Source organism: Aethina tumida, chromosome 2 (genome assembly GCF_024364675.1).
Source record: "Aethina tumida isolate Nest 87 chromosome 2, icAetTumi1.1, whole genome shotgun sequence".
In the NCBI taxonomy this organism is placed as follows: domain Eukaryota; kingdom Metazoa; phylum Arthropoda; class Insecta; order Coleoptera; family Nitidulidae; genus Aethina; species Aethina tumida.
Genome location: NC_065436.1, coordinates 2632862 through 2659086, shown reverse-complemented (window position 1 = coordinate 2659086; position 26225 = coordinate 2632862). Strand labels below are relative to the sequence as shown.

The 26225-nt window shown below is 29.6% G+C and overlaps 1 protein-coding gene across 1 annotated transcript in view; it reads right to left on the bottom strand.

Moving 5' to 3' along the window:
• LOC109605759 (uncharacterized) overlaps positions 1–26225 on the bottom strand; it is a 134247-nt gene that overhangs the window by 104232 nt on the left and 3790 nt on the right. Inside the window, exon 2 of the mRNA XM_049962595.1 lies at positions 19103–19501. Within this exon, the coding sequence (XP_049818552.1) occupies positions 19103–19365 (263 nt within the window). The 5' untranslated portion in view covers positions 19366–19501. The remainder of the gene's footprint in view (positions 1–19102; positions 19502–26225) is intronic.

Sequence of the window (26225 nt, the reverse complement as noted above, 5' to 3'; positions counted from 1 at the left end):
ATAATTTAGATTCTAAAGTAACATATGAATAATCTTCTACACAATCTAAAGAATAGATAATTCTATAGATTCTATAGATGATTCTTCAGATTCTTGAAAAGATTCTTTAGATTATTTAGAGGATTTTTGAAATGATTTTGCAGATTCTTTGGATTGTTTAGATTCTTTGGTGAAATTAGATAATTAGATTTTTTAGACGATATTATACACTCTTTGGATGATTCTTTAGATACTTTTGATGGTTCATTAGATTCTTTAACTAATTTTTTAGATTCTTTAGATGATTCTTTAGATACTTTTTAAATTCTCTGAATTAAATTCTTTAGATCCTTTAGATGGTTCTTTAGATGTTTTAGATGATTGTTTCGAATCTTCAGATTCTTTTGATGATTCATTAGATTCTTTAGAGTTTTTAGATACTTTAAGTGATTCTTTAGATGCTTATTTAGATTTTTTAGAATATTTTGACAATTCTTCTGATACTTTAGATTTCTGCATGATTCGATAGATACTTTAGTCCTTTTCGATGGTTATTTAGAATCTTTCAGATTCTTTGGATGATTCATTAGAGATTTTAGTTCCTTTAGGTGATCCTTTAAATCCTTTAAATGATTATTTAAATTCTTTAGACTTTTTGAATGATTCTTTGGATCATTTAGATGGTTCGTTAAAATCATCCACACAATCTAAAGAATCATCTTAACAATCTTAAGAATCATCAAAAAAATCTATAAAGAATGTTAAGAATGTCAAGTATATAAAGAATGTAAAGAATGTAAAGAATGTAAAGAATGTAAAGAATGTAAAGAATGTAAAGAATGTAAAGAATGTAAAGAATATAAAGAATATAAAGAACGTAAAGAATGTAAAGAATGTAAAAAATGTAACGAATGTAAAGTACAGAAAGTAAAGAATGTAAAGAATGTAAAGAATGTAAAGAATGTAAAGAATGTAAAGAATATAAAGAACGTAAAGAATGTAAAGAATGTAAAAAATGTAACGAATGTAAAGAATGTAAAGAATATAAAGAACGTAAAGAATGTAAAGAATGTAAAGAATGTAAAGAATGTAAAGAATGTAAAGAATGTAAAGAATGTAAAGAATGTAAAGAATGTAAAGAATGTAAAGAATGTAATGAATGTAAAGAATGTAAAGAGTGTAAAGAACGTAAAGAATGTAAAGAATGTAAAAAATGTAACGAATGTAAAGGAAGTAAAGAAAGTAAAGAATGTAAAGAATATAAAGAATGTAAAGAGAAGAATGTAAAGAATGTAAAGAATGTAAATGTATTCTTTCCTTCATGATATCTCCTCTATTGCATCTATTTTTTCACAGTTGGACATCATAGTTAATAAAAAAAAATCTTCCTCACAATTCTTCTTTTTTGGTTTGCCTTTGTCACTATTTCAACTGATTTCACTTTCTGTTCTTCTTCCATTACTTGTCAAAATCATCAATAATTATCATCGTTTTTCAGCCTGGAGTATCAAGAGTTGGTTTATGTTCTTTCCTTCATGCTATCTCCTCTATTGCATCTATTTCTTCATAGTTGGACATCATAATGAATAGAAAAACATCTTCCTCACAATTCTTCATTAATAATTCATTGTCTTTGTCACTATTTCTACTGATTTCACCTTCTGTTCTTCTTCCATTACTTGTCAAAATCATCAATAATTATCATTGTTTTTCAGTCTGGAGTACCAAGAGTTGGTTTATGTTCTTTCCTTCTTGTTATCTTCTCTATTACATCTATTTCTTCAAAGTTGGGCACCATAGTTAATAGAACCATCTTCTTCACAACTGTTCATTATTGATTTGTCTTTGTCACTATTTTAACTGATTTCATCTTCTGTTCTTCTTCAGATGGTTCTTTAGATTCCTTAGATGGATCTTTAGATTCTTTAGATTATTTAGATGATTCTTTAATTTCTTCAGATTCTTTGGATGATTCATTAGATTCTTTAGAGGATTATTCAGATACTTTAAATGACTAATTAGATTCGTTAGATCCTTTAGGTGATTCTTTAAATTCTCTAAATGATTTTTTAGATACTTTAGATGATTTTTTATATTTTTTAGATTCCTTAGATGATTATTTAGATTCCTTAGATTCTTTATATGATTCTTTAGATCCTTTAGATAGTACTTTAGATTATTTAGATACTTTAGATGATACTTTAGATCCTTTAGATGGTCCTAGATGGTACTTTAGATGATACTTTAGATCCTTCAGATTCTTTGAAATAATAATTTATCTAATGACACCAAAGAATATAAATAATCTAAAGAATCATCTTAAGAATCTGCAAAATTATATAAAAAATCTAAAATTCTTTAGTGTACTTAGATAATTTATATTATTTAGATGATATTATACACTCTTTGGATGATTCTTTAGATTTTTTTGATAATTCACTAGATTCTTTAGATGATGAATATAAAGAATCATCATCTATAAAATCTATTAAAATTATCTAATTACACCAAAGAATGTAAACAGTGTAAAGAATCATCTAAAGAATCTAAAAAATCTAGAGAATCATCTAAAGAATATAGAGAATCATTTAAAAAATCTAAAAAATCTTTTAAAGAATCTGTAGAATCATCTAAAAAGTCAAAATTATCTAACGAATCTACAAAATCATCTAGAGAATCATCTAAAGAATCTAGAGAATCATCTAAAAAACTAAAGAATCTGAAGAATCGATTAAAGAATATGAAGAACTATCTATAGAATCTAAATCATACTTGAGATAATTTAGATTCTAAAGTAACATATGAATAATCTTCTACACAATCTAAAGAATAGATAATTCTATAGATTCTATAGATGATTCTTCAGATTCTTGAAAAGATTCTTTAGATTATTTAGAGGATTTTTGAAATGATTTTGCAGATTCTTTGGATTGTTTAGATTCTTTGGTGAAATTAGATAATTAGATTTTTTAGACGATATTATACACTCTTTGGATGATTCTTTAGATACTTTTGATGGTTCATTAGATTCTTTAACTAATTTTTTAGATTCTTTAGATGATTCTTTAGATACTTTTTAAATTCTCTGAATTAAATTCTTTAGATCCTTTAGATGGTTCTTTAGATGTTTTAGATGATTGTTTCGAATCTTCAGATTCTTTTGATGATTCATTAGATTCTTTAGAGTTTTTAGATACTTTAAGTGATTCTTTAGATGCTTATTTAGATTTTTTAGAATATTTTGACAATTCTTCTGATACTTTAGATTTCTGCATGATTCGATAGATACTTTAGTCCTTTTCGATGGTTATTTAGAATCTTTCAGATTCTTTGGATGATTCATTAGAGATTTTAGTTCCTTTAGGTGATCCTTTAAATCCTTTAAATGATTATTTAAATTCTTTAGACTTTTTGAATGATTCTTTGGATCATTTAGATGGTTCGTTAAAATCATCCACACAATCTAAAGAATCATCTTAACAATCTTAAGAATCATCAAAAAAATCTATAAAGAATGTTAAGAATGTCAAGTATATAAAGAATGTAAAGAATGTAAAGAATGTAAAGAATGTAAAGAATGTAAAGAATGTAAAGAATGTAAAGAATGTAAAGAATATAAAGAATATAAAGAACGTAAAGAATGTAAAGAATGTAAAAAATGTAACGAATGTAAGGTAAAGAAAGTAAAGAATGTAAAGAATGTAAAGAATGTAAAGAATGTAAAGAATGTAAAGAATATAAAGAACGTAAAGAATGTAAAGAATGTAAAAAATGTAACGAATGTAAAGAATGTAAAGAATATAAAGAACGTAAAGAATGTAAAGAATGTAAAGAATGTAAAGAATGTAAAGAATGTAAAGAATGTAAAGAATGTAAAGAATGTAAAGAATGTAAAGAATGTAAAGAATGTAATGAATGTAAAGAATGTAAAGAGTGTAAAGAACGTAAAGAATGTAAAGAATGTAAAAAATGTAACGAATGTAAAGGAAGTAAAGAAAGTAAAGAATGTAAAGAATATAAAGAATGTAAAGAGAAGAATGTAAAGAATGTAAAGAATGTAAAAAATGTAACGAATGTAAAGGAAGTAGAGAAAGTAAAGAATGTAAAGAATGTAAAGAATGTAAAGAATGTAAAGAATGTAAGGAAAGTAAAGAATGTAAAAAATGTAAAGAATGTAAAGAATGTAAAGAATGTAGAGAATGTAAAGAATGTAAAGAATGTAAAGAATGTAAAGAATGTAAAAAATGTAAAGAATGTAAATTAAATTATTTTCCTCAATTTAAGAAAATATTTCATTGTTACATGGAACAGATGTAATCAACACAAACAATTATTTTTTTTTCCTCTATAGCAATGTTAATTGTTGTTATATCCATGAGAACAAAACGTACGTACAGCCCATATAACGTAAGACCGCCGCGATTGACATGTCGGATCGCACGACGAGCATCCTCATTGTTATTACTTCCACGGATCTCGTTCTATTTTCGAATCACAATAACTTGGAATTCACGAACGGGCCCATTCGTCTGTGCGTGCATCCAGCGCGGTTGATAAACCCCACGAAGCCATATGCCGCGGTCCCATCGTTACGGATTCGATCTGCTGTACCGAAGTGGTACTACGCCGTCGCATCGATCTAAATTTATTTCTTCTCGTACGGCAATTATTTTTATTGGTCGGTGCCGTGTGTCAAACGGTCGTTTAATTCAATTTGCTCCGTCATATAACAGATAATGCAATTAACGCTCTGCCATAATTCCATTAAACAGTCGAGCCGGTCGATAAGAAAATTCCTCTCTCAATTAGCGGCGATATCGAAGGCGATTTTTTTATGGAAATAAATAGTCCATAATGGATCATTAGTCGACGGGAAACTGTTGCAGAAATGCTGGGGCATAAAACTTGAATAACTGTGCACTTGGAATTATCTTTTCCATTCGTGAATGCTGTTCTCACAATTGGTATTCACTTTAAACAAAGATAAATGAAAATTGAATTTAAATCATTTAAAAGATCTAAAGAATCTTTTAAAAAGTCTAAAGAACCTAAATTATCATGTAAAGGATTTAAAGAATCACCTAAAGGATCTAAAAACTTTAAAGAATCTAATGAATCATCCAAAGAATCTGAAGATTCGAAACAACCATCTAAAACATCTTAAGAACCACCTAAATTTAAAAAGTATCTAAATAATCATCAAAAGAATCTACAGAATCATCCAAAGAGTGTATAGCATATATTCTTTAGATTGTGTAGACGATTCTTTAGTTTATTCAGATTATACTTTAGATACTTGACATGATTTAGATTCTTTGATAATTCTTCAGATTCTTTAGATGGTTTTGTAGCTTCTTTAGATAATTTAGATTTGTTAGATGATTCTCTAGATTTTTTAGATGATTTTGGAGATTCTTTAGATGATTCTTTAGATTATGTAGATGATTCTTTAGATATTTGACATGTTTTAGATTCTTTAGACGATTCTTCAGATTCTTTAGATGATTCTTCAGATTCTTTAGTTTCTTTAGATGATTCTCTAGATTCTTTAGATGATTCTCTAGATTCTATAGATGATTCTCTACATTCTTTAGATGATTTTGTAGATTCTTTAGATAATTTAGATTTTTTAAATTCTTTAGATGATTCTTTAGATTCTTTAGATGATTCTTATGATTTTTTAGATGATTCTTTAGATTATGTAGATGATTCTTTAGATACTTGACATGTTTTAGATTCTTTAGACGATTCTTCAGATTCTTTAGTTTCTTTAGATGATTCTCCAGATTCTTTAGATGATTCTCTAGATTCTTTAGATGATTTTGTAAATTCTTTAGAACATTTACATTTGTTAAATTCTTTAGATGATTTTTTTGGTTTCTTTAGATGATTCTTATGATTTTTAGATGATTCTTTAGATTATCAGATGATTCTTTAGATACTTGACATGATTTAGATTCTTTAGACAATTCTTCATATTCTTTAGTTTCTTTAGATGATTTTGTAGATTCTTTAGATAATTTATATTTTTTAAATTCTTTAGATGATTCTTATGATTTTTTAGATGATTCTTTAGATTATGTAAATGATTCTTTAGATACTTGACATGAGTTAGATTCTTTAGACGATTCTTCAGATTCTTTAGATGATTCTTCAGATTCTTTAGTTCCTTTAGATGATTCTCTAGATTCTTTAGATAATTCTTATGACTTTTTAGATGATTCTTTAGATTATGTAGGTGATTCTTTACATACTTGACATGATTTAGATTTTTTAGACGATTCTTCAGATTCTTTAGATGATTCTTCAAATTCTTTAGTTTCTTTAGATGATTCTCTAGATTGTTTAGATGATTCTCTAGATTCTTTAGATGATTTTGTAGATTCTTTAGATAATTTAGATTTTTTAAATTCTTTAGATGATTCTTTAGATTCTTTAGATGATTCTTATGATTTTTTAGATGATTCTTCAGATTGTGTTGACGATTCTTTAGATTATTCAGATGATTCTTTAGATACTTAACATGATTTAGATTCTTTAGATTGGTCTTCAGATTCTTTAGATGATTCTCTAGATTTTTTGATGATTTTGTAGATTCTTTAGAAGATTCTATAGTTTCTTTGGATTCAATAGATAATTTAGATTTTTTAGATGATTCTCTAGATTTTTTAGATAATTTAGATAATTTTGTAAGTTCTTTAGATGATTCTTTAGATTGTTTAGATTCTTTGAAGTCTTTAAATTAATAATTTAAATTTTTTAGATGATTCTATAAACTCTTTACATAATTCTTTAGATTCATTTGATAATTCTTGTGATTTTGTAGATGATTCTTTTGATTATTCATATGATTCTTTAGATATTTGATATGATTTAGATTCTTTAGATAATTCCTCAGATTCTTTAGTTAATTCTTTAGATTTTTTAGATGATTCTTTAGATTATTTAGATGATTTTCCAGATTCAATAGATTCTTTAAATTATTTAGAAGATTCTCTAGATTTGTAGATTCTTTAGAAGGTCCTTTGGAGTATTTTATTTGGATTTATTAGATAATTTAGATGATTTTTTAGATTCTGAAGATGATTCTTTAGATGCTGTAGATTCTTTAGTTGATTCTTCAGATTCTTTAGATGTTTTTATAGATTCTTTACATTTTTTAGACATTTTATATTCATTAACTGATTCCTTAGATATTTTAGATTCTTCAAATGATTCTTTAGATAATTCTTAAGATTCTGTAGAAGATTATTTGGATTCTTTGCAATTTTTAGATTCTTTAGAAGATTCTTTCGATTCTGTAGATGATTATTTGGATTCTTTACATGGTTTAGCTTCTGTAGATTCTTCGGCATCAAATCATTAAGATTCCTTTCACAATTCTGATTTTATATCTGACTGTAGTTCATGGAATTCCGTAAAATATTAAACCACGACCAGCTTCGACCGGTAAATTTGAAGTGAAACATGCCAATTGCCCATCTTCTTCACATACGTCCGACTGAAGTAAAAACGAACGCACAAACCGACTTCAGGTCCCAATTAACCGTGCACCTCACCGTCTAATTGTAATTTACGGGCAGCGACTCGGCACACGTCCGCACCGCGAATCGTCTCATCTCCGGCAGCTTCCGACCGGGCCGTGATTAATTTATGTGCCGTAAGTGTGTTGTGGTGGCATGCCAAACATCGGGCCGTGGGCCACGAGTTACGAATCCGCATTGGCACCGGTGATTTGAACCCGTAAATCTTCGGTGGCATAGCGGGAATCGTTTATTGTGGTGGGCCTGTGCAAGTTTGCATCCATCCACGCATTCCAAGAACATTATTATTAGATTCGGGTTTTTGAATTCGGCGCCTCTGTCATCGACTGTGTCGAGGTTGTTGCGATGCGATGATGGGAATCTCAGGGGGGAATGAAATGGGCTCTTTACCTTCTTTCGATGATTTCGCAGTTTCCTTAGATTCTTTGGATTCACAACACAATTTAGATTTTTTAGATGATTCTATAGATTCTTTAGATTATTTAGATGTTTCTCAATATTCTTTAGACGATTCTCTAAATTTTTTAAATGATTTTGTAGATTCTTTAGATGACTCTTTATATTCCTGTGATGATTCTTTTGATTTTTTAGATAATTCCTCAGATTATTCAGATAATTCTTTAAATACTTGACATGATTTAGATTCTTTAGATGATTCTTCAGATTATTTAGATGATTCTTTAGATTATTTTCTATATTCTTTAGATGATTCTCTAGATTCTTTAGATTATTTAGATGATTCTCTGTATTCTTTAGAAGATTCTCTAAATTTTTTAAATAATTTTGTAGATTCTTTAGATGATTCTTTTGATTTTTATATGATTCTTCAGATTATTCAGATGATTCTTTAAATACTTGACATGATTTACATTCTTTAGATGATTTTTCAGATTATTTAGACGATTCTTTAGATCATTTTCTATATTCTTTAGATGATTCTCTAGATTCTTTAGATTATTTAGATGATTCTCTATACTCTTTAGACGATTCTCTAAATTTTTTAAATGATTTTCTAGATTCTTTAGATGATTCTTTATATTCCTATGATGATTCTTTTGATTTTTTAAATGATTCTTCAGATTATTCAGATGATTCTTTAAATATTTGACATGATTTAGACTCCTTAGATGATTCTTCAAATTATTTATATGATTCTTTAGATTATTTTCTATATTTTTTAGATGATTCTATAGATTCTTTAGATTATTTAGATGATTCCCTATATTCATTAGACGATTCTCTAAATTTTTTAAAGGATTTGTAGATTCTTTAGATGATTCTTTATATTCCTATGATGATTCTTTTAATTTTTTAGATGATTCTTCAGATTATTCAGATGATTCTTTAAGTACTTGACATGATTTAGATTCCTTAGATAATTCTTCAGATTATTTAGATGATTCTTTAAATACTTGACATGCTTTAGATTCTTTAGATGATTTTTCAGATTATTTAGATGATTCTTTATATTCCTATGATGATTTTTTTGATTTTTTAGATGATTCTTCAGATTATTCAGATGATTCTTTAAATACTTGACATGATTTAGATTTCTTTGATGATTCTTCAAATTATTTAGATGATTCTTTAGATCATTTTCTATATTCTTTAGAAGATTCTCTATATTCTTTAGACGATTCTCTAAATTTTTTAAATGATTTTGTAGATTCTTTAGAAGATTTCTTAGTTTCTTTGAATTCTTTAGATAATTTAGATTCTTTATTTATTTCTATAGAATAGAATAGGATGCTTTAGATTCTTTAAATAATTTTTTAAATTCTTTAGAAGATTCTTCAATGACTCTTTAAATTTTTTAGATGATTTTCCAGATTCTATAGATTATTTAGATGATTCTTTATATTCCTATGATGATTCTTTTGATTTTTTAGATGATTCTTCAGATTATTCAGATGATTCTTTAAATACTTGACATGATTTAGATTTCTTAGATGATTCTTCAAATTATTTAGATGATTCTTTAGATCATTTTCTATATTCTTTAGATGATTCTCTATATTCTTTAGACGATTCTCTAAATTTTTTAAATGATTTTGTAGATTCTTTAGAAGATTCCTTAGTTTCTTTGAATTCTTTGGATAATTTAGATTCTTTATATGTTTATATAGAATATTTGGATACTTTAGATTCTTTAAAAAATTTTTTAAATTCTTTAGAAGATTCTTCAATTTTTTTAGATTTTTTAGATGGTGCTTTAAATTCTTTAGATGATTTTCCAGATTCTATAGATTCTTTAAATTCTTTTGAAGATTATCTGGATTACTTAGATGATTTGTAGAATCTTAAATGGTTTGGTAAATCTTTAGAAGGTTCTTCAGACTCTTTTCGAATGAAATGTGCTCTTTACCTTATTCGGACGGAATGGTGTGCATTACCTGAAACAAAGGCGAACCAATTAGTCCAACGGTCGATGGAAAAAAAAGCATCGTTTTCGATGCAACTACGGTGCCTCATAAGGCAGACGGTGCTCACGAATAAATTACACTGATTAAAGTTTCGCTTTTAAAGGCGCAACATTAACATGCATAATTTGTAATGTTACGACGGTAAAAAAATAATCGGAAACGGCACACGTGACTTACACGCTCCGAAGCGAATAATTATATAAATAATCGGAAAAGTAACGGGAAACTCGAACAGGCACATGTGTGTTCTGCGATATGATATTTTATTTGGATTCCTCAACTATTGGATTAACCAAATCCCTTAGAAGTTAATTTTCTTCTTTCTTCTTTCTTCATGAAGAAAGAATGTTCAAATATATAATTAGGTAAAGAATATGACGAATGTAGACAATGTAAACATTGTAAATTATGTAAACAATGTAGACAATATAAACAATGCAGACAATGTAGACAATGTAAATAATATAAACAATGTAGATAATGTAAACAATGTAAACAATGTAATTAATGTATGAAGTATAAAATGTATAAGATTATAAAATGTATAAAGTATAAAATGTATAAGATTATAAAATGTATAAAGTATAAAATGTATAAGATTATAAAATGTACAAAATTATAAAAATGTATAAAATTATAAAATGTAAACAACGTAGACAATGTGGACAAATGTAAACAATGTAGACAATGTAAACAATATAAACAATGTAGATAATGTAAACAATATAATTAATGTGTAAATTATAAAATGTATAAAATTATAAAATGTAGAAGATTATGTATATATGTATATTATGTACAATATAAACAATGTAGATAATGTAAACAATGTAAACAATGTAATTAATATGTAAATTATAAAATGTATAAAATTATAAAATGTATAAGATTATAAAATGTATAAAGTATAAAATGTATAAGATTATAAAGTGTACAAAATTATAAAATGTAAACAACGTAGACAATGTGGACAAATGTAAACAATGTAGACAATGTAGGTAAATGTAAACAATGTAATTATTGTATAAAATATAAAATGTATAAAATTATAAAATATATAAAATGTAAACAACGTAGATAATGTAGACAATGTTGACAACATAGATAATGTAGACAAATGTAAACAATAGATAATGTAGACAATGTTGACAACATAGATAATGTAGACAAATGTAAACAATATAGACATATAAATTATAAAATGCATAAAATATTAAAATATATAAAACGTAAACAACGTAGACAATGTAGACAAATGTAAACAATGGAAATAATGTATAAATTATAAAACGTATAAATATAATTATAAAAATGTATAAAATTATAAAATATAAACAACGTAGATAATGTAGACAAAGTTGACAACATAGATAATGTAGACAAATGTAAACAATATAGACAAATATAAATAATGTAGACAAATTTAAACAATGTAATTAATGTATAAATTATAAAATGTATAAAATTATAAAATATATAAAATGTAAACAACGTAGACAATGTAGACAAATGTAACAATGTAGCAATAGAAGGACCATTATTAGAATTAAGTTAATTAAAATACAAACAATTTAAATCAAGGTACATCAAACTAGTTAGTCTACGTAAATTGATACAACCTAAAGAGGTTGTATGGAATTTAATATAAATAACATCTTAAATTAATATGATTATCTGAGGACTTTCCTCGTAACTTTGGATCTCAGTAATCGGGATAAAGATAATGACACCTGTTTACAGTGCTTAGGTTCCAAAGCCAATTTGTCTCTAGAAAAAACCACGACAGCATTATGATTATGCACGACACACTGATACAACATAACTGGTAGCTTATTCATCCGACGACCGAATTAAACGCTTCCTCCGCAACAGAGATCCCGGTTAATAGTTTAATTGCAGTAATCTGGGTCCGGTGACCAAACGCAAACACCGCAATTACAGATGAATTATTCAAATTAATTGTCGATCAGTTTTTTTACGTTGCGTCGAATGTTCATCGCTGGCCCACGGCCGACGTCCAACGAAGATATGCTAATGCCCGTACGTAATTTACGACGGGGTAAGGAACTTCCGCAAAGTTGGCAATTTATAAAGGACGCTGGCACGCTGCTGAAACTGTTACTTGTTAGTCAACGTGCCCGCGAATATGCAAACGTGCGGATCATCAATTTAATACATTTTTTAAAATGTTTACATTGTCTACATTTTTTACATTGTTTACTTTGTCTACATTGTTTACATTACTTATATGTTTACATTGCTTATATTATTTACATTTTATATATTTTATAATATACATTTGTCTACATTGTTGATATTTGTCTACATTGTTGATATTTGTCTACATTGTTGACAGTTGTCTACATTGTTGACATTTGTCTATATTGTTGACATTTGCCTACATTGTTGACATTTGTCTACATTGTTTACGTTTGTCTACATTTGTCTACATTATTTACATTTGTCTACATTGTTTACATTTGTCTACATTTGCCTGCATTGTTTACATTTGTCTACATTATTTACATTTGTATACCTTGTTTACAATTGTCTACATTGTTTATATTTTCTACATTCTTTACATTCTCTACATTCTTTATAATATTTACATTCTTTATAATTTTTACATTCTTTATAATCTTTACATTCTTTACATATGCACAAATTCTGGCCAAGAACCCACACATCCTGACCCATTTAAATAAAACTAAAACGATAAATTCACACGAAACCGTTCATAACGCACAAAATTACAGCAGGCCCGGTCGGTTTTAATTAGTCCATCATACGCACTAACTTCCGCATCTCGACGCCGTCCGATATTCCGGTCCAAATTAAACACATGCACTTGTTTGTTTTTAGTTTTTTTTTTTAACCCAATTAAAGACGATATGGAGACGACACATGTATATTTACTGACGTTCACGTTTACCAGTTTTATTATTATTTATTGCTGTTCATGTACAGTGTTAGATTCCAGCTGTTGTTATTCTTTTGTGCTGTTTGGATATAAATAATTGCTAATCGCCTACAAGAAAAAGTTTATCGTTAGAAATAGTGGTTGATTTGGACGAAGAAAAGTTAATTTATTGGAAAGTGTTAATTTTATACCGTAGGCAATTTGTGTAGAATCTATAAGTAAAGAAGTTGATTGCAATAATTATTTGGAAATTCGTTTTCACAATTAAACTAATTCAAGTCAAGAACTAAGTGACACAGATAACAACAAAACAAGAAGGAAGGTTTCTTACTATAGGACATCTTCAAAGATTGGTACGGTGTAGTTATGAGGTCATCTTCAATGATGAGGACTTCTTCCTTACATTCTCCAGTTTGTGCTTATTTTTATATTGGGACACCTTCCTCAAAATTGGTATAATGTAGAGAATGGTAACTTTGGTATGTTGAATGGAATGAGGTCATCTTCAATGATGAGGACTTCTTCCTTACTTTCCCCAGTTTGTGCTTTTTTATATTGGGACATCTTCCTCAAAATTGGTATAGTGTAAAGAACGATAATTTTGGTATGTAGACTGAAATGAGGTCATCTTCAATGATGAGGACTTCTTCCTTACATTCCCCAGTTTGTGCTTCCTTTTATATTGGGACACCTTCCTCAAAATTGGTATAGTCTAGAGAACGATAACTTTGATATGTAGAATGGAATGAGGTTATCTTCAATGATGAGGACTTTTTCCTTACTTTCCCCAGTTTGTGCTTCTTTTTATATTGGGACATCTTCCTCAAAATTGGTATAGTGTAAAGAACGATAATTTTGGTATGTAGACTGAAATGAGGTCATCTTCAATGATGAGGACTTCTTCCTTACATTCCCCAGTTTGTGCTTCCTTTTATATTGGGACACCTTCCTCAAAATTGGTATAGTCTAGAGAACGATAACTTTGATATGTAGAATGGAATGAGGTTATCTTCAATGATGAGGACTTTTTCCTTACTTTCCCCAGTTTGTGCTTCTTTTTATATTGGGACATCTTCCTCAAAATTGGTATAATGTAAAGAACGATAATTTTGGTATGTAGACTGAAATGAGGTCATCTTCAATGATGAGGACTTCCTCCTTACATTCCCCAGTTTGTGCTTCCTTTTATATTGGGACACCTTCCTCAAAATTGGTATAGTCTAGAGAACGATAACTTTGATATGTAGAATGGAATGAGGTTATCTTCAATGATGAGGACTTTTTCCTTACTTTCCCCAGTTTGTGCTTCTTTTTATATTGGGACATCTTCCTCAAAATTGGTATAGTGTAAAGAACGATAATTTTGGTATGTAGACTGAAATGAGGTCATCTTCAATGATGAGGACTTCTTCCTTACATTCCCCAGTTTGTGCTTCCTTTTATATTGGGACACCTTCCTCAAAATTGGTATAGTCTAGAGAACGATAACTTTGATATGTAGAATGGAATGAGGTTATCTTCAATGATGAGGACTTTTTCCTTACTTTCCCCAGTTTGTGCTTCTTTTTATATTGGGACATCTTCCTCAAAATTGGTATAGTGTAAAGAACGGTAACTTTGGTATGTAGAATGGAATGAGGTCATCTTCAATAATGAGGACTTCTCCCTTACCGTCTCCAGTTTATGCTTCTTACATTGGGATGTCTTCTTCAAAGATGGGATGGGGAAGCTTTGGGATGAGGAAAGAAATGAAGTCAACTTCAATAACGATTGAATGGTCATGGAATGAGGTACTTCAGTCTAAATTTGACTACTTTATTGGGTCCAATAAGCCCTACAAGCCTTTATTTTACAACCACAACAAGGAAAATCTTGTGACTTTCAATGAGACCAATTCCACCACGTCCAACCAGGAATTTAGTCGATCGTTAAACATTGACAGAAACACCGCAAATATAAACGATTTTAACGGCGTCAAATGAGGAATTCCATGAACCTCTGCCAACTGCCACCAGACACACATAATTCAAAAAATAAAATAAAAAATATGTATGCGTCCGTAAACCTGCGTTTTGGTCGGAAGCGTTAAAGGAACCGTAACGACCGCAATAAAATGGATCTATTTTAAAATTTGACTGCATTTATTTTTTAGTGCTGTTGCGACCTTCGCAAATTTACAATCGAACGTTTAAATTTATCATTTTGTTTATTAAACAAACACTGATTATTTGGTGGGTTAATTAGGGTGATTTGTTATCGTTGTTGTTTGTAATTAGTGTTTAATTCATTTTTGGTGTCTGACGATATAATTGAAATATTTTCCATATAGTAATAAGTCGATAAGTTGGCAATTGTGTTGAAGATTTCATCTCACACCTTATTTTCAATTTAAAGGAAGATAAAATAAATTCCCGACATGACAATACAACAATATAATTTACAGTGTAATTAGAAATTAACCAATTATTAATGAGCATTAAATCTGCATCCTCTGACAGAAATCATCTCTGTTCCAGTGCTATAAATATGATACATCCGTTGTTCAGGTGTCTCGCATCATTTTGCGGATATCTTAATGAAACAATGACTAATAATTTATGACATGAAAGGTTTTTGTATCCTTGCAATTATGTGTACGGAGGTGTTTGACTTCTTCACTATTTTGAAATTATTGCCAGACACAAGGTTACAGTCATTATGTATATTTCTGTAAATTGTTTTATAATAATTTAATTATCATGAATAATTATGTTATTTTATCCACAACAATTAATTTTTGAATGGGAAGTCTCAAGATTTGTTCACATGGGATAAATTTTCAGTTACATAATTCGCAAATTAAATTTTTTTCAACAGAATATTTGTCATTACAGTTAGAATAAAGTTTACATTATTGAATGGCTTTCAATGGCAAACAATCTCATCAAGTCAAAAATTGGGCATTTAAAAAAACAAAGAAAATGCTCAATTATAAATAAGTTTAGATTTATTTAACTTAGTCTTATATTTATGAAATTATAGATGAATTAAGTCAAAATTTGGGCACTTAATGAGATGAAAAAAATATTAGTCTTGACTTAGTTTTATATTTATGAAGTTCTAGATAAACCAAAACTAAAATATTGATAAAAAATCTAATATATTAAATTATATTATTAAAATATGAAGCCATGATCATATTGAATAAATCATTTTAAATTGGATAGATGAGCTAAATAATTTTTCTACACATTTACATCAAACCTGAGAAGGTGCCAACTTCCAACAAATTTATATTTAACTACAATTAAAAACATATTGAAAAAAGTTAACAAAAATAAATTAACTGTTAATGCAGACATGACTGTGAAATTTAAACCAAACAAGATTTATAAAAATTGACAGCCTAAACACTAAAATAAATGTTTTTGTTTGTCCCCCTTTTCCTGACCATAAACCTAATTAATAAAAAAACGAAGGGTGTAAAACATGTGGAGGAGTGGACCAATTAGAAAACCTTCCTGTATAAAAAAAAACATTGAATCACTCTCATAAATATTCAGTCATGTAAATAAACAGACATTAAAACCGGGTTATTGGAACTTGAAGTCTAAAAAAAGGTTTACAATAATAATAATGCTCATTTAGTGGAACTTTGAATAAAACTTGAAGGTTTATTTATTTCTATGCTAACATGGGAAATTTCTGGTTTACAATTTTTTAATTACGTAACTTCAGTGAGTCACACTTAGTACGACCATGGTGTAAATTTATTTGGTTTAATTAAAAAGATATCGCAGAGTAAATGGCACATTCCGAGATCACAAGATTTCCTCCTAAAATTACGTAATGGGTATTTATATTTACCCAGACTGTGGACAAAATATGCGTGTTATGGTAATTTTAAACACCTAATGAAATACATAGTAGGACGTAGTTCATTTGACGACAAGATAAATCTTTGAGTGGCACTTTTAGAGGTCTCCGCCTACCGGAGTTGGTTTGACTAAATTTAAACGTGTCTGGATGAAGGTATGGGACACTGTTTTATTCAAATTTATTACGTCAGGTGAACAAGAAATGTTTATTTATTTATTTTACAAAGGTCAATAATATTGATGGTTGGATTTTAGCTTTATGTTGATGGTTAAACACTATTTACAGCTTCAAATGAAGAAATGACTCCTCATTAAAACGTTTATGTTGTGGGAACATTAATTCTCTCTTCATACAAGTGGTGTCCTGCTGATTGAACAAACCCAGAATACAAACAATTAATCAATTCGTGCCGATAGGCATATTGTATTGTCCACGAGGGATAAATATTAGTGAAATTTAGGCACGTACACAGGCCAGTTTTGGAGTTTCCTTTGTGCCTTCCTGTCTGACCCTCAGGGGCTTAAAATTAGTTATAAATTCCACCTGGAAACCTCGAAAAAATTGGAACAAAACAAGGATTAACACACAATTCCGTTATCTTGATTTATTTAGTAAAAGAGTGTGATGCATACCAGTATGAGCCCACTTGAAAATGGTAATTGCAAAATATTTTTACCAATGGACATTTGCATATAAAAGATATTTATTCCGGTTAGAGACAAGGTCTCGTGACGCATACAAGGCATTAGATAATTATTAAATAATGGATACTGTCATCAATAAAATTCCTGACCCATTGACATCTACGTGGAGTAGGCTTGACCCCCTAACACTAAGTGCTGAGCTCAAGCAGATTTTATAATGGAGATAAAAGTTGACACAGTTGTTCATTTACATATAAATGTGTTAAGGTGAACTATAAAAAACAATTGAAATTTTTATCCACGTGTCAAAAGATATTCTCTTCTCTACACATTTATTGTTAGTTAAAGGAAGAATTATTCGTCCTTTCTCCTTTGTTCCAATCCTTTACCGTTTAAAAGGATGTTTCCCATTGACCCTCAAGTTGGGCTTGTCCATTTATTTATAGGTAATTAAATATTTTAAGACAAATTATAAAGAAAACAGGTGAAGAGTGTGACCACTTGATATTTGGCCACATGTTTAACTCAACGTCAAACTGTAAAATCATGTCCAGAATGGACCAGCCAATTTCAAATGAAATAAGCTCCTCCACACATTTATTGTTAGTTAAAGGAAGAATTATTCGTCCTTCCTCCTTAAGAAAGAGTCTTGTCTCAAACCTTTACCTTTAAAAGGATGTTTCCCATTGAAACTCAAGTTGGGCTTGTTCATTTATTTATAGGTAATCACATATTTTAAGACAAATTATAAAGAAAACATGTGGAGAGTGTGACCACTTGATATTTGGCCACATTTTTAATTCAACATCAAACTGTAAAATCATGTCCAGAATGGACCAGCCAATTTGAAATTAAATAAGCTCCTCCACACATTTATTGTTAGTTAAAGGAAGAATTATTCGTCCTTCCTCCTTAAGTAGAAGTCTTGTCCCAAACGTTTACCTTTTAAAAGGATGTTTCCCATTGACCCTCAAGTTGGGCTTGTTCATTTATTTATAGGTAATCACATATTTTAAGACAAATTATAAAGAAAACATGTGGAGAGTGTGACCACTTGATATTTGGCCACATTTTTAATTCAACATCAAACTGTAAAATCATGTCCAGAATGGACCAGCCAATTTGAAATTAAATAAGCTCCTCCACACATTTATTGTTAGTTAAAGAAAGAATTATTAGTCCTTCCTCCTTAAGTAGGAGTCTTCTCTCAAACGTTTACCTTTTAAAAGGATGTTTCCCATTGACCCTCAAGTTGGGCTTGTTCATTTATTTATAGGTAATCACATATTTTAAGACAAATTATAAAGAAAACATGTGGAGAGTGTGACCACTTGATATTTGGCCACATTTTTAATTCAACATCAAACTGTAAAATCATGTCCAGAATGGACTAGCCAATTTGAAATGGAATAAGCTCCTCCACACATTTATTGTTAGTTAAAGGAAGAATTATTCGTCCTTCCTCCTTAAGTAGGAGTCTTGTCTCAAACCTTTACTTTTTAAAAGGATATTTACCATTGAACCTCAAGTTGGGCTTGTTCATTTATTTATAGGTAATCAAATATTTTAAGACAAATTATAAAGAAAACAGGTGAAGAGTGTGACCACTTGATATTTGGAGTTAAAAATTTAACTCAACATCAAACTGTAATATCATATCCAGAATGGACCAGCCAATTTGTAATGGAATAAGCTCCTCCACACATTTAGTTAGTTACTGTTAGTTATATTTACCTTTTAAGAGGATGTTTCCCATTCACCATCAACTTGGGCTTGCCCTTGTCGGTGCTGGTGCTGGTGGGCGTCATGGAGCTGTGACTCGCTGTCGCCGTGGTGGCATCACTGGCGAAACTGCTGACGCTCGTGTCCTTGCTCATGGGCGTCGACGTCGCCCTGCCGTTGACCACGTGATGCTCGCCGCCCAGGGCCAGCTGCAAGTGGTTCTTGCCGGGGCCCGGGGGCGGTTTCTCGTCCACCGGCAGCATGTACGACAACATGGCGACTCAGCGGGTTCCGGAGGATCACTACAGCATCACTAGCAACATAGCACTCTGCCACTTGTTAAACACGCGTTTAATAACGGAGAGCGCCCGGGTTATGTGTTTTCGGTTTTTCCTATTGCCGTTTTGGCACCTGCAATTAAAAACAAACGTTAGTACATGTGCAGAGAAAGCATCGGTTGAGGCGGATGCGGCCCAAAGGTTGAAAAATGCATCCTGAATGGTATTGACTGTTGGTAATTAACCAGACCATAACGAATTCTTACAATCGACCCAATTTATATGAAAATTTATTGACGTACGGAACAATATGTGGGAACTGAAACATTAACTGCAATAATTGGTAAAGTAAAACTAATCGACGATCAGTCACACACCCACGATTTTTATTACTCCCAACTTGTTTGATCAATGCACCAACTGGTGAAGATAACACAAAACAAAAACCTTTAATAAAAATTTATTGAATACTGAGATGTTGTCTGAGGTCATGCATTAAAAACAATAACAAAAAATAATAAATTATGTCCATTATTCAGACTGGATGTCGGTCGCATTTGTAAGTGTGTGATGTGAATGAAAGGAGGGCTTTCAGTGTAACCCCCAAAAGCTGTCACACGTGCCATAATCTACTGGGACAAAATAAGCATTGAATTCGACCCCAGTTACTCGCTTGTCTGCTGACGCAAACAAAATATTAAACGATGGCACACTGGGAAGCTCAATACTCTAAACTTCTTCTAAATTATTTAAATATTACGTCTTTGAGACAATCTATCAAACATTAATCATTCAAAAAACGGATTTTTTGTGTCTTATTATTTATTAGAAACAGCAGTGCCTCAGAATATTGGAGAAAACTGTATAAATATCATCCTGTTTTACACTACCAACTTAAAACGTTGTTCATAACATTTATTATTATACTTTAATGATATTAATTGTAAAATATTTTTTAAATATTATTTCTCTGAGACAGTCTGTGAAACATTAGACATTCACAGAAGGAATTTTTAAAAAATGAGCTATTAAAAACATACTATTAATATTTTTCAGAGTGTCTTATTACTTGTTAGAAACTGCAGTGCCTCAGAATATTGTAGAAAATTGTATAAACATCATCCTATCTTACACTACCAAGTTAAAAAATTGTTCATAACATTTATTATTACCCATTAATGATGTAAACTATAAAACATTCTTTAAATATTACTTTTCTTGAACAGTTTTTGTAATATTAGACATTCACAGAAGAAATTTTTTACACTACCAACTTAAAGAGGTTTACACATTAATGATGTAGAATAGAACACATTCAGCTCCTTCTCTGGTACAGTCTATGGGACATTAAACATTCACAAAAGGAATTTTTAATAAATGAGCAATTAAAAGTAAATTATTTGAATTTTTTACAATATTACAAAATGATTTTGGATAGTATAGAAAACTGTATAAATATCCTGACCTACAACTTAACCTAAAAACGTTGTGTGTGGTATTTATTAGTAAGTTTTAACGATGTTAAATATAAAATTTTAAATTACTTTTCTACAACAAACTTTAAACTGATGATCACTTCAACCTTTACAACAACAGGAGTGAAGAAATAAAGATATTTATTTAATTTAAGTATTGCAGGAAACTGTATATAATTATCACAGTACCAACCTAAAAAATCTGAAATATAAAATTTTAAATTACTTTTCCTCAACAGAAGATGGGGTTCAATAACAAACACAAACAATAACTAATAATCAATACATAACCCTCTCAAAACAGTGATGCATATGGTAAGTCGATAATAATAAATAATTAAATTAAAACGACTGTGTTTTGTGGTTGAAGGCCTGTATAAAAACCTGGGGGATCCCCATATAATTAAAACTGAGTATAATTATTTTTTCCAACATCAACATTTAATAGACTTAATGTGTGTGTGAAATTGATAAGATTTCAGAGTAACAGCCATAAGAAAACTAATTAAGACTGTTACATTTATAGAGATATTGTTACAACGTTTCAATTATCTGATGCATTGTGTTAGTAATAGTTTTTCTTTCACCAAACTAGTTTTATGTACTTTCCAACTTTTTGTGTACAGACATTTGACCACACCATAATCCTAAATTAGGGCAGCCATCCATAACACATCTTATTTCCTCTCTCAGCACCAACTAAATGTGTTAACAATTAAAGAACGGATTCAGGTGGATCGAGACGGATTATTAAATTTGCCATGGTCTATTTAATTAAACCAATAAATGGGAATGGGACTGTTTCATGTGGTGCGACCTTGGGATATTAGAAAATGGCCTTTTGAATCAATTTGGTGCACGAAAATGTGCAATTACTTTAACTGATTGAATAAACACGTCCAGAACAAGTCCCTCTGACTATATTCTTGTTTAATTTTAAAACTATCCGGAGAGTCTTCCGGACCAAATTGAATTCCTCTTCGGGTAACGTCCACGGAGGCGTGAAACCGAGACGGGGGCTTCCCCCCCGGTATCGCCCGTCGATAATAATTAGACACAGTCGACTTCGAAGGCTGACAACCGTCTGCGGAGGTTGACTATTGATATTTTGGGGCACCGAACGGGGGAATAGGTGGATGAACGGGGGAGGGTGTGTCAGGTCTTTATATGCAGGACGCCGGTGCACCCATGGGCGTATTCGAGCGCAAACATTTAAATTAGCGGGGCTTTCGTTGGGAATTGTTTCCTCTGCAATCTCTGTTCTTTCGACGGCGTTTTAGTTTTTCAAGTTGTTTGTACAAGGACGATATTAATGGAGTTAAACAAGACAACGAAATGAAATTTGAACTGATATGGGAGGTCTTTAATGTGTTGATCCCAAAAATGGTGTCAGATTTCTTTTATCAGCTCTTGTTTCTGAGTTACAGGTTAATTGAGCTAAGTTCTAATAAAAATCTTAAATAAATAAATAAAGATAACTGATTTAGAGGAAGTTTTTATTGTGCTTGTTCCAAAAATTCATTTAGATTTCGACTATCACCTCTAATTTTTGAGTTACAGGCTAATTAAACTAAGTTCTGATAAAAGTCTCAAGTAAATAAATAAAGATAACTGATTTAGAGGAAGTTTTTATTGTGCTTGTTCCAAAAATTCCTTTAGATTTCGTCTATCAGCTCTAATTTTTGAGTTACAAGCTAATTGAACTAAGTTCTGATAAAAATCATAAGTAAATAAATAAAGATAACTGATTTAGAGGAAGTTTTTAATGTGCTTGTTACAAAAATTCCTGTAGATTTCGTCTAGCAGCTCTAATTTTTGAGTTACAGGCTAATTAAACCAAGTTCTGATAAAAGTCATAAGTAAATAAATAAAGATAACTGATTTAGAGGAAATTTTAATGTGCTTATTCCAAAAATTCTGTCAGATTTCGTCTATCAGCTCTAATTTTTGATTTACAGGCTAATTAAACTAAGTTCTGATGAAAGTCATAAGTAAATAAATAAAGGTAACTGATTTAGAGGAAGTTTTTAATGTGCTTATTCCAAAAATTCAGTCACATTTCATCTGCCATCTCTAATTTTTGAGTTACAGGCTAATTGAACTAAGTTCAGATAAAAGTCATAAGTAAATAAATAAAGATAAGTAATTTAGAGGAAGTTTTTATTGTGCTAATTCCAAAAATTCCATCAGATTTCGTCTGTTACCTCTAATTCTTGAGTTATAGTCAAATTTAACTAATTTCTGATGAAAGTCTTAAGTAAATAAATAAATATAACTGATTTAGAGGAAGTTTTTAATGTGCTAATTCTAAAAATTTCATCCATACTGTCCCAGTAAACTCCAAGCTAGAAAATCGTATAAAAATACATTTTTAAGTGATATTTGATGTATTTTTTAACTATCAATGAAGACAGTAGAAATAATGAAGCTGGATTCTCCACTAAAAGTTATTAAGGCAAAATCAGCACCAAAATGGATGTCTGCCTCTGTTATCAATCATTCGTTGTACGAAAAAATTGCAAATATTTGTACAGGGTGTCACTGAAAGCAATTTTATGTACTCGATAAGAACTATAAAAAATTAATGTAACATTAAAATAACACTATTGATTGTAAGTATCAAGTTACAAGAGTAAAATATCGATTTTCATTCGTGACAATTAACAGTATGCACATAAACTGGGTCAACAGAAACGTGAATGAACTATAAATAGTAAATTTCGTGTATGAAACGCTTATTCAAATTTTCCCCGATAAGAAATTTCATAAACAAATCGAGTTTTTATGCAATTTTCGCGTTGCACAACCGGTTAAAATATGTAACAAAATCAGAAAAAGCATATTCGGTTAATGATTACCTACCCAGTAATGACACACAAAATAGGTTACTTTTAATTAACGTTTTCAATTTGTTATCGCCGCATAATTGTCAGTATGCAAATTGGTTTTGCCTTTACTTAACCAAATAAACCCGGTCAGATGGATGCAATTCACAATAAATCGGCTAATTCAATTTAAAGAGATAAATAAGACTAATTGGATTTTATTTTGCGAAGCAGCTTTTATAATTGAATTTGCGCACTTAAAAGATTATATTTTGAGCTTTTGTAAATGTTTTTAATCAACTTCGTTTTTGTGTTAACATTTATGTTTAAACAAATTGATATTGGTGGCTAATTTTTATAATTTCGTCGAAGTATTTCCTTGGAAAGGTACTTATCTTATTTGATAACGTTTGTGTATTTATTTTTGACGATTTTTGGGTAAAATAAACTGTGAATTTACTGTTTATTTTCACACCTAAGTGTTGCAATATTTATTGCCATTACTAATGTACAGTGGTTGCCAAAGAAATTTAAAATCCAACATTCTTAAGATATTTCAAAGAAGGATTTAATTCTTCTTTGTCCTGTCATAATAAAAAATATTCTATACATTTTCTTGCTTTTTACAGATCTTAAAAATGTATTCATGTTTGGTGTATGTATTTATTTTATTCAATAAATTCACTTTCAGTGAGTGAGAAAGAAAGGACCATTGCTCTCCAGAGAAGAGGAAAATAATAATTAACATGGAACATCAAGGTCTAAATATTGCTAAAATCACTAAAAACTTGTGATGCTTCTCAAAATTAATTTACAATGCTTATTAACAATAACATCTACACACTCAATTGAAACTACCATAACAAAATGTCCTAATAAAACGACAACTCCTTTTAATGACAGACAAATTGGAATAATAACTGATTTAGAGGAAGTTTTTAATGTGTTGATTCTAAAAATAAAATCAGATTTCATCTATCAGTTCTAATTTTTAGTTATAGACTAATTAAATCAAGTTTTAATTAATGTCATAAGTAAATAAATAAAGATAACTGATTTAGAGGAAGTTTTTTATGTGCTGATTCCAAAAATTGTATCAGATTTCATCTACCAGCTCTAATTTTTGAGTTACAGGTTAATTAAACCAAGTTCTGATAAAAGACATAAGTAAATAAACAAATGTAACTGATTTAGAGGAAGTTTTTAATGTGCTCATTCCAAAAATTACTTCAGATTTCGTCTATGAGTTCTAATTTTTAAGTTACAAGTTAATTGAACTAAGTTCTGATAAATGTCATTCGTAAATAAATAAAGATAACTGATTTAGAGGAAGTTTTTAATGTGCTTGTTCCAAAAATTCCTTCAGATTTCGTCTATCAGCTCTAAATTTTGTGTTACTGGCTAATTGAACTAAGTTCTGATAAAAGTCATAAGTAAATAAACAAAGATAACTGATTTAGAGGAAGTTTTTAATGTGCTTGTTCCAAAAATTCCTTCAGATTTCATCTATCAGCTCTAATTTTTGAGTTACAGGCTAATTAAACTAAGTTCTGATAAAAGTCATAAGTAAATAAATAAAGATAACTGATTTAGAGGAAGTTTTTAATGTGCTAATTCCAAATATTCCATCAAATTTTATCCACCAGCACCAATTTTTTAGTTACAGGCTAATTGAACTAAGTTTTGATAACTGTCATAAGTAAATAAATAAAGATAACTGTTTTAGAGGAAGTTTTTAATGAGCTGATTCCAAAAATTTCATCAGATTTCGTCTATCAATTCCAATTTTTAAGTTACAAGCTAATTGAACTAAGTTCTGATAAAAGTCATAAGTAAATAAATAAAGATACCTGATTTAGAGGAAGTTTCTAATGTGCTGATATCAAAAATTTAAAGATGTACTTAAGTAGTACTGTAGTTTTATTATTTAAATGGGTGAGTCACATTTTGACAGAGCTAATGACTCAAATTTCATACCCAACAAGTTACTTATGTTAGATAAAATGCCAACCAACTGAAGGAATCCCCAGGAAACGTTGAACTACAGCACGTCCATAAAAACCAACAACATAAACGTCGGTATCTCGTACTGTCGCGTTTATTTTTAGTAGCAGTTTATCAATCTTCCCAGGTAGGTTGACGTTCCGCATCAATCCGGCAGCTGTTTTCTTGGATTTATTTACATGTTGACCACAAACAACAATCGTACCATTTTGTACGTTCCTACTGTTAATTTAACTGGTGCTGTTTTGTGTTGGGAATTTTTTTTGTACGTGCACGAAAGTATGTGTGGATATGGCAGGGTCACATTCCATTATTATTCTTATCATCCTTTGAAATCTTAATCCACATTATGTTTGGGAATGTGGAATAATTAAATAAAAAGATATAAAACAGTTTTATCAGTTTGTTTTATACTCATTTGATAATTTTTTAACACAGTTTAGTCATAATAATATTATATAATATTTTATGGAGGTCGTCCAGCATTTTATAATTTTCCTAAAATAAGCTGTTGACCGGAAAAACTACAACTGAAAGCCAAACATGCGATGTT